Source organism: Galeopterus variegatus, unplaced genomic scaffold (genome assembly GCF_000696425.1).
Source record: "Galeopterus variegatus unplaced genomic scaffold, G_variegatus-3.0.2 Scaffold6871, whole genome shotgun sequence".
NCBI lineage: Eukaryota > Metazoa > Chordata > Mammalia > Dermoptera > Cynocephalidae > Galeopterus > Galeopterus variegatus.
The window spans coordinates 56,149-72,317 of NW_007732982.1; the positions used below are offsets into that span (position 1 = coordinate 56,149).

Here is a 16,169-nt window from a genome sequence, read left to right on the forward strand (position 1 = left end):
CCACCGGGCCGGCCCCGTAAGCTCACTTTTTAATCAATTACAAAATAACATCCTTGGGCTGGCCGGTTAGTTCAGCTTGTCAGAGCATGGTGCTGATAACACCAAGGTCCAGGGTTCAATCCCTGTACAGGCCAGCCACCAAAACAAAACAAAAACATCCATTTGTAAAAGGTCCTAGGCCCTAAATTCTGCTGTTTCTTAAGTAGCTCATCCCTTTTTCCGTGATGTTCGTGCCAAAACCAAAGGGCAGAGCAGATCAGCACTGCAGAGCCAGTGTGACTATTCAGATGTGTGTCAGAATTTCAAAGACAGAAACAACTCTTTTTTTTATGCAACTCAAAGTTAGAGAATTCCTGAGAAAGTTCCAAACAGCAGTATTCACGGTGACTGGAGGACATTGATGGGGCGGATAGATGTTCTCTGACTCCATCTATGATCCTGGACTCAGATGGAGGCGTTGGATACTCCAGATGGTCTCATCCTACTCTGTCTTAGGAGTGTGGAATTAACTGTACACCCCACGTCATACTTTAAAGAGAACGAGCTGGCTGAGTGGAACAGGGATGTGATATCTGCACACCAGAAATCCTTCAACATTCCAGAACATTCACAGTGAGAACAGGGGTGTTTCAGAGAAATGTGTAATGTCACCAGGGACAGACGGCATATGAAGGGGCTCCTTCTCGTTGATTTGTAAGTCTGGAAGGGGAAAAGATCTAAATTAAAAACAAGCTCTTCAATGACCACTGCAAAGGTAACACTCGTTTCCCTGGACAACCAATGTTTGAAAAAATTAAGACTCAGCAATTATTGAACAAGCTGAGTCCTTCAGACAGGAAGAAATAAACAATAAACTTTCGACCTCTCCATTTTTGCTGATTTTTATATTTCTTCTCAGGTAATTTTATTTTGTTCAGTACAGACAGTTTATAAAATTGATGCGGGTGGCTTACCTCCATCTAAGAGCAGTAGCCTGGTGGAAAGAAAAGCTCCTGCATGGATCCAGGCACTGCAGGGACAGTTCAGCCGGGGAGGGAGGCCCCCACACCCATGGCAGCGGGCTCAGGACACATTCACAGGGAGGAGGAAACTCAGACCTGCCTAGTTGGAAGGGGATTTGTGGGTGGGGGGCAGGCTATACCTCACCTGGAGCTGTAGGGACAGGGTTGAAGGGAAGTGGGAAGCAAGTTAGTGATGTCAGGCTGGACCTAAACACCCCCTCACCCCACCCCCACCTCCCTGTTGCTGGGACCTGATTCTGGTCCGGGTGTTGGCCACAGCCCCCCGGCCCCTTCCAGGGCTTTGGGACGGTGAACATGGAGAAGGCCCAGCAGCCAACAGACAGGAGCCTTCTCCACTCCTCAGCCAAAGGCCCGCAGGGGTCTGGGTGCGCTGGGGCTCCCTTCCTCGGGCAGTGGACGGCAGCCCCGGAGGTGCGGGGATGGGTCTCTCAGGAGGGCTGGGTGGAGACCAGCCTCGGGGCTTGCAGACGTGATGCTTCAGCCATGACAAAACTGGTTCTTGCTGAGGCCTCTCTGCTTGGCCTGTATACACCATCTTCTCCCACATCCTCACACGGTCGTCCCTCTGTGCATGTCTGTGTCCTAATCTCCTTACAAGGACACCAGTCATTTTGGATGAGGGCCCACCCACACGACCTCACTTTACGTTGATCACCTCTATAAAGACCGCATCTCCACATTCAGTCCCATCCTGAGAAACGGGGTTAGGAATTTTGGCCCCAGCTCTTCCCCCAAAGTTGGCTCTGCTGTGTGGCCCCATGCCCCGCAGGCTCCCCATCTGTCTCTTGGGCTCCCCTCTCCATGATTGAACTGCTGCTGAATGTTCCATAGTGGCCCCTACACCAGTGAGGGTGACCTGCGGGCAATGCGTGGCCACCCCTCCCCCATCTCACAGCCTTCCATTTGAGGTTGGGGGTGCATTCCCGTGAACGTGCACACACATGCATGCATGCAGCAGTTTCTGGCAATACTGGTTAGGGGACACAGGTATGCCCGTGAGTCCCTTCCCAGGACTCCCAGGTGCATATCTGGCCCCATGCCCGTTTTCCCCAGTCCAGCCTTTCTTCCTCCCAAACTCCAGAGCCATTGCTTACTCTTCCCACCAGACATGGCTCCTCGCAGGGAAAGATCTGACAAGCCAAGATGCTCAGAGATGTATTAATTTGTTGCACCAATGCGCATGGGGCACTGGTTCTGTGCCAGACACGGAGCTGAGGGATGGGGAGGTGGATGACGGGGGTCCCGAGAATCTTGCATCAGCCAGATCACTGCTGGGGACAGACACAAGAGCTGGCTACCTTTCAAGCACCCACAGTAGCCCAGACTAGGTGCTTCTCCTACATCTGCTGTCACCTTTATGTTGACCCCAAGATGTGCAAAAGTGTGCCCATTTTATTGAAGAGGAAACTGAGATTCACAGAGGTTAACTGGTAAAGCAAGGATTAGGAAGCCAGGTCTGTCTGCCCTAAAGCCTCACTCTCACCCTTAATTCATGGATCTGGGGAGGGAAGATCTCTGCTGGAAGATACTGCCTGGGCTCAGTGTCACTTGTCCCCTGTGCTGCAGCTACCAATGTGCTATCCTGTCTCCCTCACAGTGGTTGGTGACTTGGTTCCTGCATCCCCACGGTCTGATGAACGAACTGACACACACCGGGACTCAGCCTTCAGCCACACGGGCATGCCCTGTGGGCCCTCCCCCAAGCCAAGACACTGAGCCAGCCCTGCACAGAGACCCCGCAGGTCCCCACATTACAGAACCCATATCCGGCTGCCCATACCAAACAGAAACAAAACACGCCAAAGTCAAATGCTGGTGAAAAAGGAAGGCTTTATTTATTCGAGCCAGCCCTGCACAGAGACCCCGCAGGTCCCCACATTACAGAACCCATATCCGGCTGCCCACACCAAACAGAAACAAAACACGCCAAAGTCAAATGCTGGTGAAAAAGGAAGGCTTTATTTATTTGGGACCTGGAACCTGAGAGAGATGACAGGCTGCCCCACCTCCAAGGCTCAGATCTACCAAGGGGTTTGTAAGGAGTAAACAGTGGGTAGTGAAAGCAGGAGGGGACATGAGCTGCGGGGGCTCCGTGTAAGGGGCCAGGTGCAAGGTCTCACCACGGCTCCACCTGGCTTCTGTTCTCGTCCTTGATGGTATGTTAGGGTCCTGCGGGATTTCGATTTGTTTCGGGGTGGAATCATCAAAGCTTTATTGATGCCTTCCTTGGTTTCCCAGGGGCTGGAAACAGCTCTACACTTATGTAAATAATGTCATCCTGCCCGGTCACCGAGGTTCAAAATATCAAGTAACCATGGGAAAGGAGGGAACTCAGAGAAATGCATGCTAAGAAAAAAACCAAAAAACAAAAAACTGGTCTTTAAAAGTTTTTCTAAAGCTTGTGCAGGTTTAGGTCCCAGCAGGGCTTCAGTGCGGCTCACTGCAGCACCCACATCACAGCCTCCCCAACCCATGCTGTTAAGGAGCCACTTTTGAGGCTGGTAATGTCCTTTGGCTCCAGAATCCCTAGGGTTGGGGTCAGAGCTCAGGCAGCTTCCAGAAACAGAGCAGCACCACTTAACCTCTGCCCTTCTACCTTCCTGCCCAGGCAGGGGCAGGCCTGAGCCGCTGTTTGCAGGATGGCTTTAATCCTGCCTGTGGCGGAGCCTGTACCCACTGTGTTTACCTGCCTATGGCAGAGCCTGTCCGCGCTCTGTTTACCTGCCTGTGGCAGAGCCTGTCCACACTCTGTTTACCTGCCTATGGCGGAGCCTGACCCCACTCTGTTTACCTGCCTTCGCTGGGCCCCAAAGCCTCTTGTGTGCAACAGCTGCAGAGTCAGCCAGAGTTATCCCAGCACAAAGGTTGCTGGCCCTCTGGGCCCTACTGCCTGCTGCGTTGTCCCGGCAGGAGCCAGAGTCAGCCAAGGCCACTGACCACTGGAGCCACTGTAGGAGTCCACAGTATGGCCAGTCGGTCCAGCAGGGCTGAGTCCAGGCTGGGTGTGTGAGCAGGGTGTGGGAGGACAAAGTTAGACCAAGTCTGGGGCCACTGAGGAGACCACCCAGGACCCTCTCAAATTGGACCTGAGGCTCTGGGGAGGTGCTGGGATGTGGGCAGAGGTGCAGGAGAGGAAGGCCTGGGATGGACTCCAGCACCTTTACTTGGCTTCTTTGTGAGCTTGGGGAAGTAATCTCACCTCTCTGAGCCTCAGTTTCTGCTCCTGAAAATGGGAGTACTATTACCTATTTCACGGCCTGACTGCAAGGTCTAAATGAGGTGTGATATATAAAGGATGCCAGCACAGTGCCCTGAGTCTTGTCCCTAGGACCCCATGGCTGTGAGCTAGCAGCCAGGAGGACTGCTATAGGGTCTCCCAGACATGCCCCTTTCCTGCTGGAGAAGCCTGGTGGAAAAGCTGAAGGCCAGTCCCAAGTCCTTTCTGGGCCACCGGGGCCAGATCACTCAGCCCCGTTCCGGCTGTCCCACCTGGTGGAGTGCACTGTCCTGGAGCAAGGGCAGGAGCCCCTGGTCCTGTTTTCTCAGGCTCCACCCTTGATCATATCTATTCCCTTTTGCCTAAGAATGGGCAGAACTTATTTAAATCTGCTCATCCATGTGAGGGGTCACAGGACATGACAACAGGAAGCCCTACACATAGCCACAGGGCTTCAGAGCTTCTGGGTGTGTTTAATCTTCCCAGTGGCCCTGAGAGGTGACTATGGCAGAGAAGAGCTGAGCTCAGAGCTGTGGCCTCAGCCTCCAGTTCTGCTATAGTGGTAGCGGGGGCTGTGATGGGACAGCGGGACAGCGGTCAGGGCGGCCCGTGGCTGCTTATCTGCTCATACCTGGTTTTTTTCCTGGCACAGGTCCACAGGTACAAGGAGTTAAGTTTGAAAACTGGGCGAGGACCTATGGCTGCTGCCCAGAGATGCACTGTCAGCCCACATCCATGGAGGGGATCAGAGAGGTGTGTGTCAGCACAGCGCCCGTGATGGCCCGGTCCTGTAGACCACAGCCTGGCCCCAAAGAGGAGGCGGGGACCCCACCTGGGCTAAGATCCTGCCCCTAGCCAAGAACTTGATGAAGTCGGCTAACTCCAGGCCCCTGTCCCCTCTCTCCCCTGCTCTGGCTTCGCTCAGCAGCCACATTACAACATAGTGTGCCCATGTTAGTGTGCCCGCCACCTCCAATCTGTACAGCAACATGCCATTGATGGCCTGGCTTGCGTTTCCCGCTCAGATCTCTTCCCTGAGCTGCAGATTTCTCTCGCCGTATGACTCAAACACCTCACAAATATGGCCAGGACCACGTTTTTGATTTTTTTTGCCTTCAACCTATTCCACCTCATGTTCCCATCTCTGCACAGGGTCCCAGTTGCTTAAGTTAAAAGCCAGGAAGTGGGTCACGGTCCCTCCTTTACCCTTGTCTCATGTCAGCAACTTTGCCTTAGAGTTTCCAGAACCCATGGCCTTCTCTCCAGGGCCACTGTCACCCTCTTGCCCGGCCACCCTTTGTTCCTCATCCGCTGTGACGTGGGGGGCCCCTTCCTGGCGTCCCTGCTTCTGTTCTTTCCTCCCCCAAATGCACTTTCCACACTTGGCAGGAGTAACGTCCTTACATGTAAGCTGAACTGGGTTACGTCCCTGCTTCAAGCCCTTCAGAGGTGTCCTGTTGTTTGTGGGACAAAACCTTCACTCCTGACTCCCAGGCCGTGCCCCTTGGGGGCCTGTCACCTCCCTAAGGTGCCTCTCTCCCTGGCTCGCTACCCAGCCACGTGATTCTCCCTTCAGTTCACAGAGCAAACCTGGCTCCTTCCGGCCTCAGTGCCTTTGCCCTCTCTGTTCCCCTGCCTGGAATGCCCATCTCTCACTAGGTCCCTTCCAGGGTCAACTTCACCTCCTCAGAAGCATTCCCAGGCCACCGTATCTGAAGCATGTCTCCAAGTTTCTCTGTCCCAGCTCCTTGTTTATTGCCGTCACCATGTATTCATAATTTGCAACTGTTCTGTCAACTTGAACATTTTCTCGCCTTTGACATCCTCCCTCATAAGGACGTCCACCTGTGCTTGTGTCACTCTCTCTTGTATCCTCAGCACCAGAAGCACTGTGCCCAGCACTCAGGAAGCACCTAATAAATATCTGTTGGATGAATGAGTGAATGGGTAGACGAATGAATGAATGAACAGGACCCAACTTCTGTCTTTAAAAGGCGTGGGGTCTTGTACCGAAGACAGACATTCATGCAACTAACTTCCTAGGATGCAGGTGCTGTTTCACCAGCACTAGCAGTGTACAGAAGACGGTGGTAACCATTCTGAGTGTGAGTGGATGTGAAGAGAAAGCACGTGTGCATGTGCACAAGCGCGGGCATGGGTGACGCTGCGTGTGTGTGAGCGTGGGCACGGGTGACATGCACGAGCGTGGGCACAGGTGACGCGTGCATGTGCGCGAGCGTGGGCATGGGTGACGCTGCGTGTGTGTGAGCGTGGGCACGGGTGACATGCACGAGCGTGGGCACAGGTGACGCGTGCATGTGCGCGAGCGTGGGCATGGGTGACGCTGCGTGTGTGTGAGCGTGGGCACGGGTGACATGCACGAGCGTGGGCACGGGTGATACGTGCATGTGCGCGAGCGTGGGCACGGGTGAGTGCGTGTGTGATGGTGGCCAGAGGACAGCGGCACTAACAGTAACAGTCACCCCCGTCAGCACCGTGGCCTTCCTATCCATTCTCATCAATGTGAGGTGGTGATCACTAGCCCCATTTTACAGGGGAGCACACTGAGGCTCAGAGAGGCTTTGTAATTTTCCCATATCAGTAAGTGTCAGAGCCAGGATTCAAATCAGGTGTTGTCTGAGGTCAAAGCCACCAACTTCTCATGCAGTGAAAGCTCCCTGAAGGAAATTGGTCATTGAGCTGGCCCTGGAGGAAGAATGAGTTCATCCGGGTGCTGGGGAGGGCTCCATGAGTGAGGGGAGTGGGAGACCGTCTGGAAGGTTGTGGTGTGAAATGCAAGGCCAGTGTCCATGGTGCAGACATGACGGTGTTGGAGCATCATGCAATTATTTATTCATTCAGTAATCATCAGAGACTCCCTACTTGTGCTGGGCCTGGGGTAGGCACTGAAGATACAAAGTCAGATCCAGCCACTGTTCCTGGCCTCTGGGAATCTTCCTTCTAGGCTGGAGGCAGCTGGAGGTTGTAGGCCAAGGTCGGAAGCCCAAATCTTATCCTGCGGACACTGGACTCCTTAGAAGGGTGTGCGCTGGTGAAGAATGTGATTGGGTTGCCTTTAGCAAAGCCTCCAGCTGCAGGGGCCAGAACGAACCGGAGCCCTGGGACTTTGGGGGGTTCCTTGGTTCTCCATCCTGGCTCCCTTCCTGGCCCTTTTCTCTTGTTCTCTCTCATGGAGTGGCCAGCACAGCAGCCTGGAGCTAGGCTGGGCCCCCATGCACTCTGCATGCCTCTTGAGAAAAGCCTGAGTCATGCGTTGTCTCGGCTGGTGCTGGTTCTAGCCAGGCAGCAGAATAAGCGAGCGAAGGCAGTGGGTAGTGACCACTCACCCCAGACATCGCCAGCACTGAAGGCTTGATGATGCACACAGGCAAGATGAACTGGGTCCTCCAGGTCCTCAGAGCTGGACAGCCTTAGCCTTTAACCCAGACCCGGTCTAGAAACTCCTTAGCCCCTCCTTGAGCCCTCATCCTCTCCCTGCCCCAAGTTCCCAGAGTGACACCCCAATTCCTGGCCGGCCCCTGAACACCCTTCAGCTGAACCCTCCCTGGGTACTCAGGCCTCTTGTCAGGTCTGCCTAGCCCCTTGAGACCACAGAGATGATGTCCACCCCCCTCTCCTGCCAGAGGCTCCTCTCCACTTCTCTACAATAGGAGCCAAAAGTCAGCACCCCGACCCCCGCAAAAGGTAGACTCACAATGACCAATCCAGAAGGGCCCAAAGTGGCACTTAGCTAGTTTCACAGAGAGAGAAACTGAAGATCAGAGAGGGCAAGTGACTCACCTGAGGTCACACAGTGGATCAGAAACAGAGCTGGGCATGGACTCAGGATTGACGCTATCTCTGTGCTGGAATATTGTCCATGCAATCCAGCCAGCACCTGTGCATGCCCCCAGGTGCCTGCCAGCAATCAGGGTGCCAGACATTAGGACTCCTGTCCTCATCCACTGGGGCTAGCTCACCCAGCTAGGATTTTTATCAGATAACCTCCCCTCCCCCCAGCCCTCCTAGCAGAGGTTCTGGGTTCCTCTCTCCTATTTCTTTATTCGCTCAGGCTGATGGTCTCCAACCTTTAGAAAACCCTCCACCAAGACATCAGTCATGGCAGTAATTAACTCTGATTGCTAATTAGTGAGGATTGGGCTCCAGCAATTCATTTTACCAAGCTCTGTGCTCCGGGTCAATGAAATGAGCTCGTGCTCTGGAGCCAGACAGATGTGGATTCCCAACTCAGTTCCACCATCGATATTTGTGTGACCTTGGGCAGGTGACTTCAAGTCCCAGATCTCAGTCTCCTCCCTGCAAAATGGAAAGAATGTTCCTCCCTCCCATGGCTGCCATGGGGATCTCATGACATGGCCCCCTTGTCCACATGGCAGGCACCAAATAGATGTCATGTCTCCCCCCTTCCCCTTCCAGTGCTTAGGTCTTCCCAGGGTGAGAATAAGTGGAGAATTTGGACTCCCTCTAGCCCTACACAGAGGACTCTCACCTTCCCAGGTAGGGGTAGGAGGATAATGCATCGGGCTACAGCCTGACTCCTTCCAACCTGTGCTGGTCTCCTGCAGGTGGACAAGGAGAAGCAGGTTGCTGTGAAGGCCGGCATCCTCCTGGCTGACCTGCACCCACAGCTGGACAAGCATGGCCTGGCCCTGTCCAAGTAAGAGCCCCTCTGCCATTCTTGGGTGGGCCATGGCTGCTTGCCAACCCTTGCCCCAGCCTGGGCTGGACACTCAGAATCTGGCAGGAGCTTTCAAGGACACTTCCCAGGTGCACCCCTTCTCTGGGTCCCCTTTTTCCCCCTTGGGGTGCCTGTCTCCCCATCCCCCATGGAATAGAAAAAACAGGCCAGAGAGGGGCTGAGCATTAAATAAAAATCCTGAACAGGGGTGGGACAACCATGGACTAAGTCATTCTGAAAACTTGCAACAAATAACTCCAAGGATACAAACACAAGGATATGCAAAATAAGCACCCAGAGAAACAGGTGAGCACAGTGACTGAGCCGCATGGTCCCGTTGTACCTACCACAGCTTCCCTTGTGCCTCCGTCCACATCTGGGTCATTGCTCAGGGTTAATATCAGGGGATTTCCACCAAAACAGGAGCAATGCAGCCAAAGAAGTGAATCTCTAACTGTGGGATTTCAACCATTGGCACCAGGTGACAGGCGTTTTGGACATTGGGGTAGCAATCGCTTCACAGCTGGAAATCACACCCGTGGAAGCCTGTGGGGCCCTGAGCACTTTTCTTTCAGCCTTACAAAAAAGTAACCTGGATCACTCAACATGTTAACCAACTAGTTTTTTTTTTTTCCCCCTATTCTGTTTCCTTGTTCTCGTGCTGCCCACTGGGACTTCCCGTTCTATTTCATAGAACGAGGGCTGCCCAGATTCATGAATTGCAAATAGCATCCAGTTACATCTGTAACTCACTTTGTCTTTTGACAGCACTCAACCCAGGGGTCCCTCCTGCAGGGAGCCTGTTCTGATTCTCTCCCTCTCCCACCTCCCCTGCCTGCCGAGGCTGGATGCGGAGCTCCCTTGGGACCCACTGACAAGCATAACATGGTAGGATCGGTGTCAGCAGAGGGGACTTCCTTATTACACTGCCAACACTGTCCTGGGACTCTCTCTCTCCTGATTTCTCAGAGGGTCAGATAAACAACTTGGTCTTGGCCTGGTGACGTAGAACTTCAGCACCAGAGACCTCCATTCTGGTCTGGTCTGCGGAGCCTAGTGCAGGAGCTCAGTCCAAACCAGTGGCCTCCTATACATTCTATCTAACAGTCCCAAAAGATGACTGGGTATTACCAAAAAGAAGAGGGATGAGGAGGGGTTCCAGGCAGAGGGAACACATGAGCCAAAACCCAGGAGAGAGGAAGCGTGTAGGGTGTGCAGGTGCCTGTGAGCAGACAGTGGGACAGAGCCCATGATCAATGACAGCAGAAAGAGACGTGTTCTTAGTAATTACGGGCATTAGCATGTTGGTGTCCTGTGTAAGCTCTGTGTCTGTCCTCCCCTGGGGACTGTCCTTCACAAGTGGCTGCCTACACGAGGCCCATCTGCCTCTCCAGAGGGAATTGGGATGTCCCATCCTTTATGTCTTGAGGGCCTCCTGGGCCCGCAGCTCTGAGGATGCTGGGGGACTGTTGGAAGAGGATGGGAGCCACACAGCTGAGTCACGCATGCGCTGGACATGCTCTCTGACTTCACCATCACACCAACCCTGTGGGGGAGAATCAGGACCCCATTACAGATGAGGAGACAGAGGTCTGAGGCAAAGGTGTTACCCAAAGTCACGTGGTGGGGAGGCTCGCAGCACCTCGTGTGTCATGCACCAGATGGGGCCAGATGGAAGTGTTGCTTTGCCCCCCATGGATTTATCACCCCACACCCCCTGGGTGACAGAGATGCAAAGGTTACTCAAAGCCCATCTCTTCTGAGCAGTGAGAGACCCTGAAGTGGTTAATCTCCCACCAGAACCCTCAAGCGAGAGGCAGCCCTTCCTTGGGAAATTAACCCTGAATTGTGGTTCTCTTCCAGACCAGGAAGTTACAGGAAGAGAACAAAGGTGGGGTTATAGTTTAACAGTATAAGCTGGTAACTTTCAGTGAAACTAGCCAGATGACATTCCAGTAAGGCAATTAAGTGGTCTTATCAACACAAGCTTGATCTTAGCAAACATTCTTTCTCCATCCGGAAATTTTCCAGTATCTTTATATTTCAATCAGTAACTAGTCTGTCCTTGGGCCAGCAACCTTGCTGCGCCACAAATCTTTATCTTACAACAGAGGCTTTGTAGCCTGAGGAAAATTTCCAGTCCTCCACAAAGTCGATATTTGAAACTGCAAGGCTTTGGAAAACCAGGCCCTGTAAAGTACATTTGCTTTACAGTATATTCCACACAGAAGGGCCATTGCTAAGGGCAGGCAGCAGCACAGAGAAGACCCCAGCCCCAGAGCAGACAGACAGGTGCTCTTCTGCTTCACAATCGTCTTAGCTGGTGTTCAGGTTCCTTGACCCCTCAGGGCTGCAGAGTCCCCATCTAGAAAATGGGTCTGTAAAACAGGGGTATTTAGAGGAGCGGATGAGTTCAAGATGCCTCATGTAGTATGTGCTCAATAAACATTATCTCTCTTCATTTTCTTGGCTCTGTTAAGGTGTGGCTCCAGGACTCTGAAAAGGGGACCTGTCCCCTCCTCATCTCCACCCTGTTGAGGCCAAAGTCTTCCTTCCTTCCCGGTGGGTCTCTCTCCCGAGGAGCGGATGAGTTCAAGATGCCTCATGTAGTATGTGCTCAATAAACATTATCTCTCTTCATTTTCTTGGCTCTGTCAAGGTGTGGCTCCAGGACTCTGAAAAGGGGACCTGTCTCCTCCTCATCTCCACCCTGTTGAGGCCAAAGTCTTCCTTCCTTCCCGGTGGGTCTCTCTCCCCAGGTACCTTGCTTCATCTACTTTAACAAGGTTCTAAGCATATTTCCATATCACTCTTCAGTCTCTGTATTAGTCTGTTTCTGTTGCTTATAACAAAATATCTGAAACTGGGTGATTTGTAAGAAAACAGTTTCAGAGGCTGGGAAGTCCAAAGTCCAAGGGACACATCTGGTGAGGGTCTTCTTTGGTGGTGGCTTTATGGCAGTGCAGGGGTCTCACATGGTAGAAAGTTGTGGAGCAGAAAGAGACTCGCCTCTCACATGCTCCCCTTTTAAAGCCCTCAGAGCCATGCCTATGACCACCATTGTTAATCCATTCACTACAGCAGGGTCCTGCAACCTAATCACCCCTTCAAGGCTCCACCTTTCAGTGACCATAATAGGATTTCCCACTCTCTTAACAGTCACAATGGGGATTGAGCTTCTAATATATGGACTTTGGGGGACACAATTCAATCAACCCACAGCAGGTTCATGCACTTCCTGGAGATGGAAAGCTATGTGATGATTTGATGGACGGTCTTTGTTGGTATTTGGGTCATTCTCACTTGCACTGTTGTAAACAGCACTATGACTAACATCTTCATGTGTGCACCTTTCCGTGTGCCAGAGGAGCTCCCTAGGGCCCAGTCTCTGGGATCCTCCTCCAACATTCTGGTATTTTCAGAAGGGGCAATGTCACCAACTAACCCAACCGATGTGGATAACGAGACCTGAGAAGACAGGAAGGCAAGGGGTGGGTGGGGGAAGGTGAGAAAAGACTGGAGCTCCTTTCCTTCTCTTCCTGTTGTGCCGGCGTAGCTCAGGCCTCCTCTCCTCTCCATTAAGCTACGACTGGGATGTCTCAGAGAAGGCTCCTGAGGACTAGGGTTTTTTACCTCCTCACTCTCCACCCTCGACCCTGAGATCCAGACATGTCATTCTGATCCCTGCCCTACACGCCTCCTGCAGGGCACTGCTCTCCTTTAGGGGTCTGGCCCTAAGCACACAGAAGCTTCCCCTTCTTCCTTCTAGGGCCTGGGACACCAGGCTGAGGGACAGGGGCTCCACCCAGGAGGCCCCAGGAGCTTCGGAAGGTTTCTGAGCAGTGGAGGTGATGGGGCCTCCCCTCCTCCTCCTTCCCTTGCAGCTCAGGGACGTTCCCACCTGTTCAGACCTTTCTGGAATATTTATTTGTGCGACTTGAACCAGGTCAGTTCCACAGAGACTTTGCAGGCCTTGATGGGCTGGGTACAGAGGAGCATTAGCAGGAGCATCTTGGCCTTTGGTAGGCAGAGATGTCGGATGGAGGATGGAGGAAAGGGGTATTGTGGGCTGCAGAGACCCCGCAGCTGGGCAGGCAGGCCTCCTCTCAGACCTGCACTGTGTTCCCCCAGCACATCTGACAGGTCACTGAGATGAGGCAACTGAGGCCCAGAGAGGAGAAGGGCCAGCCAAGTAACATAGCGAGGTCATTGTAGACTGATTGGGGATGAGGACCCAGGTAGGAGATGAATAAACTCTTCTGCTCTGAGGGCCCTTGCACCTCAGTCCAGGTGGGCCTACCGTCCTAGGAAGCCTAACTCATCTCTTGTGTCCCTCTTGCTCCCTCCTGCTGAGCCAAGCCTGGGAGCAGTGTCAGAGGTGATGGCAGTTGGTGTCACTGAATCCAGAACACACAACATGGGGATCAGGCACAGCATCCCGGCCACCCAGGTGAGTCCACCTGCTTCCCTGTACTCCACTGACTTCCAGGGGGAGTGGAGGTTAGAGTGAGCTCCTCACCTGGCTCCTGGGAGATCAGGTGCTCAACGGCAAGGGTTGGCTTGGCTCTGGGTGGGCTTTGAGCCCAGCCCAGGTGTTCCCTCTGACACGACTCAACAGGTGGCCTCCAGCAATAGCATTTCCTTCTCTAAGCCCCCTCTGTCCAGACAGGCACAGTGGCACGGGAGCCGCATGCATGTCGATGCCCTAACAGCTACAAGTGCCCCCCCACCTCCGCCTCTCGGAAGCCTCAATGCCACCACGTGGGAAGAGGCAGGCAAGGCCAGGGGTGCCGTCCCTGTGGGGATGGGGCCATCCAGGTTAGCAAGTGGGTGGAGGGGCCGGGACAGGCGCCGGGGCTACCTTAGGCAGAGCCCAGTACAGGTGGGCCTGGGATCCCCACCTGAGCTGCACTGAAAACATTTCTTAAACTTCATGAGAGTCCAGTTTGGGGAACTGGTTAAGAGCACAGCTTTGGGAGTCGGACCTGGGTTTGGAACCTGGCTCTGCTAGTCACTGGGTATGTAGACTTAGGTAAGCTGTTTATCTTCCACGGAAATCTCTGTAAAATCTTCACCTAAAGTGAGGAGCATAACCTCAACTCATGAAGAGTAAAGGGGTCCGTGCATGTTACACGCGTGGCCAGCCACGCAACAGCCAGAGGGTGCCTGCGTCAGGGGCGGCCTTTGGAGGGGCTTCTCCAGGGACTAGGCTGGGCCGCAAGGGTGTCTGCACAGAGACTGGCTGCCCCATGTTGAGAGGGAGTGGGCCCCTGTGCCAGGGCCGCACCTGCAGCTTAGGCTGTGCTCTCTGTCGCCCACGCAGTCCCATCCATGCTGGGGTCACCACAGCATCGTGGCTGTATGCAGGGGATTAAGCTTTCAATCCAGCTCCACCATCGTAATCTGTGTGACATGGAGCGAGTCCCTTTACCTTTGCCTGCCTCAGTTTGCTCACCTGAAAGATGGGAATGATTATGATAGCAACGCATGTGAGGTGCAGGGAAGAATGTACACAGTTAGTGCTCAATAAATGTCTGTGATGGATTTTGCTTGTAAGATGAGGCCCTTTCCAGAGCCCACACTCTGTGCTGTTGTAGAAGCTTCAGCACTGCCAGGGGTTGGACCACGTGGATCACCTAAGTACCCTCCCAACTAGCCACCCAAGCGATGGCTCCACCTTCTGCAGCAGACACTGAGCGTGACTCCTGGGAGCCGGGTCCCATGTGCTCCAGGCTCAGAGACCCAAAGAAAATAGCCACAGAGCCATTTCTAAGGAATGCACTTTGTTTTTTTTATTTGTACTTTTAAACTCCATGATGGGACACCTAATTCACAGTGACTATCCCTTAAAACTCACTGTGTTTTCTCATCAGCATCGTATGCACACTCTTGCTACTTGGCCTTCTCCTGCTCCCTGTTTTCACTGCAAAAGCCTCAAATAACCAACAGGCCAGATGGGGGCTGCTGAAGGGTGAAGCCCAGGAAGGGGAAAGACAGGCCATTGTGTCCTTCATTTTTGACCCCGCCCCTAGTTAAGTGGCTTTGCAGCAAGGCATAGAGAGATTGTGCGCCCTGATTTGCAGGTACCTGGAGCCCTTTGTGGACATTGTCATTTTCTTCTTGAGGCTGGGTTCACAAAACAGTCCAGTGGTGACATGATAGCTGCCCTGCTCCTCAGTTGGGCCCAGTCCTAGTCCACTAACCAGGAATTATGTCAAGCTGGTTGCCTGGGATTTTTACAAAATGATCAGCAGAGTATGACAATAATTCTGAGAGGTCACATATCAAGATGCACACAAGATTCACAGGCCACTTCTCTTAGGAGGCTCAGCTGAGCAGGCCTGGGAACCAGTGGGACAAGCAGCTATTTTATTTTACACATTATACCGGTGGCAGCCAGCAAGGGGCGGGGGCTTGACATCTGTCGTGTCTACCGTGCAGCAGGCAGGCAGCTGCGTGCTCAGCATATTCTCCCATTAGATCTCACCACACCTCTGAGATATTATTACTATTATCCCAATTTCACAGACAGAAACAGAGAGGCTGAGGAACGTGCCCAAGGTCACACAGCTAGTAAATACAGTGCCCACCCTTTATTGTTTCCTGGATCCTGCTGGAGTGTTTCACAGGCCAGCTCTCATTCACTGCTCTGGATCTTACACAAAATTTAGTTTTTACAGGAATCATTCTGATGCCCTCACTCCCACAGATGGTCACCATGCCCCATTTCTGCCAGATCCTCCTCTCTGGTCTCTGTTCACTGTTAATCAGAATTAGTTCAGCTTTATCTGTTCTCTCACCCTGAGCACCAGCCACCAACCACACATGTCAAAAGCAATTTCCATCCAAATTAGCAGGTAGCGGCATGTGGAGAAGTTACTTAAGCAGCAATGAAAGAGGTTTCCTCTGGAATTGGGGCTGAGGGGGAGGACGCTGCATTAATCATCAGTTTCCAATGGAGCCTCCTAGTCTTTGCAGAAACCCAAAGGCTCCTGCTTGGGTGAGGCTGAGTAGGGGAATCAATTCCTCAGGGTAGTGGGTCCCTGAAAGAGGGGAAAGACCCAGCTTCCCTGACATGTTGCCCAGGAGGAGCAACAGGCAGAGACAGGCTGCGGGGCCCTGGCTCTGGACCACGTGTCGGGACAGCTGGGCCGGCCCAACCCCAGATGTGCACACACACAGTCTCCCTCCCTCTGCCCTCCCGAGCACCTTCACGGGGGGGGGGGGGGGG

At 53.2% G+C, this 16,169-nt stretch overlaps 1 protein-coding gene across 1 annotated transcript in view; it reads left to right on the forward strand.

Annotated features, from left to right (window-relative positions):
• The first annotated feature begins 4,816 nt into the window (after nucleotides 1-4,816).
• Nucleotides 4,817-16,169, forward strand: part of LOC103606840 (L-gulonolactone oxidase-like) — a 15,558-nt gene continuing 4,205 nt past the window's right edge. The window contains 6 exon segments of the mRNA XM_008591377.1: nucleotides 4,817-4,835; nucleotides 4,892-4,994; nucleotides 7,507-7,586; nucleotides 7,589-7,650; nucleotides 8,826-8,917; nucleotides 13,298-13,388. Of these exon segments, the coding sequence (XP_008589599.1) occupies nucleotides 4,817-4,835; nucleotides 4,892-4,994; nucleotides 7,507-7,586; nucleotides 7,589-7,650; nucleotides 8,826-8,917; nucleotides 13,298-13,388 (447 nt within the window).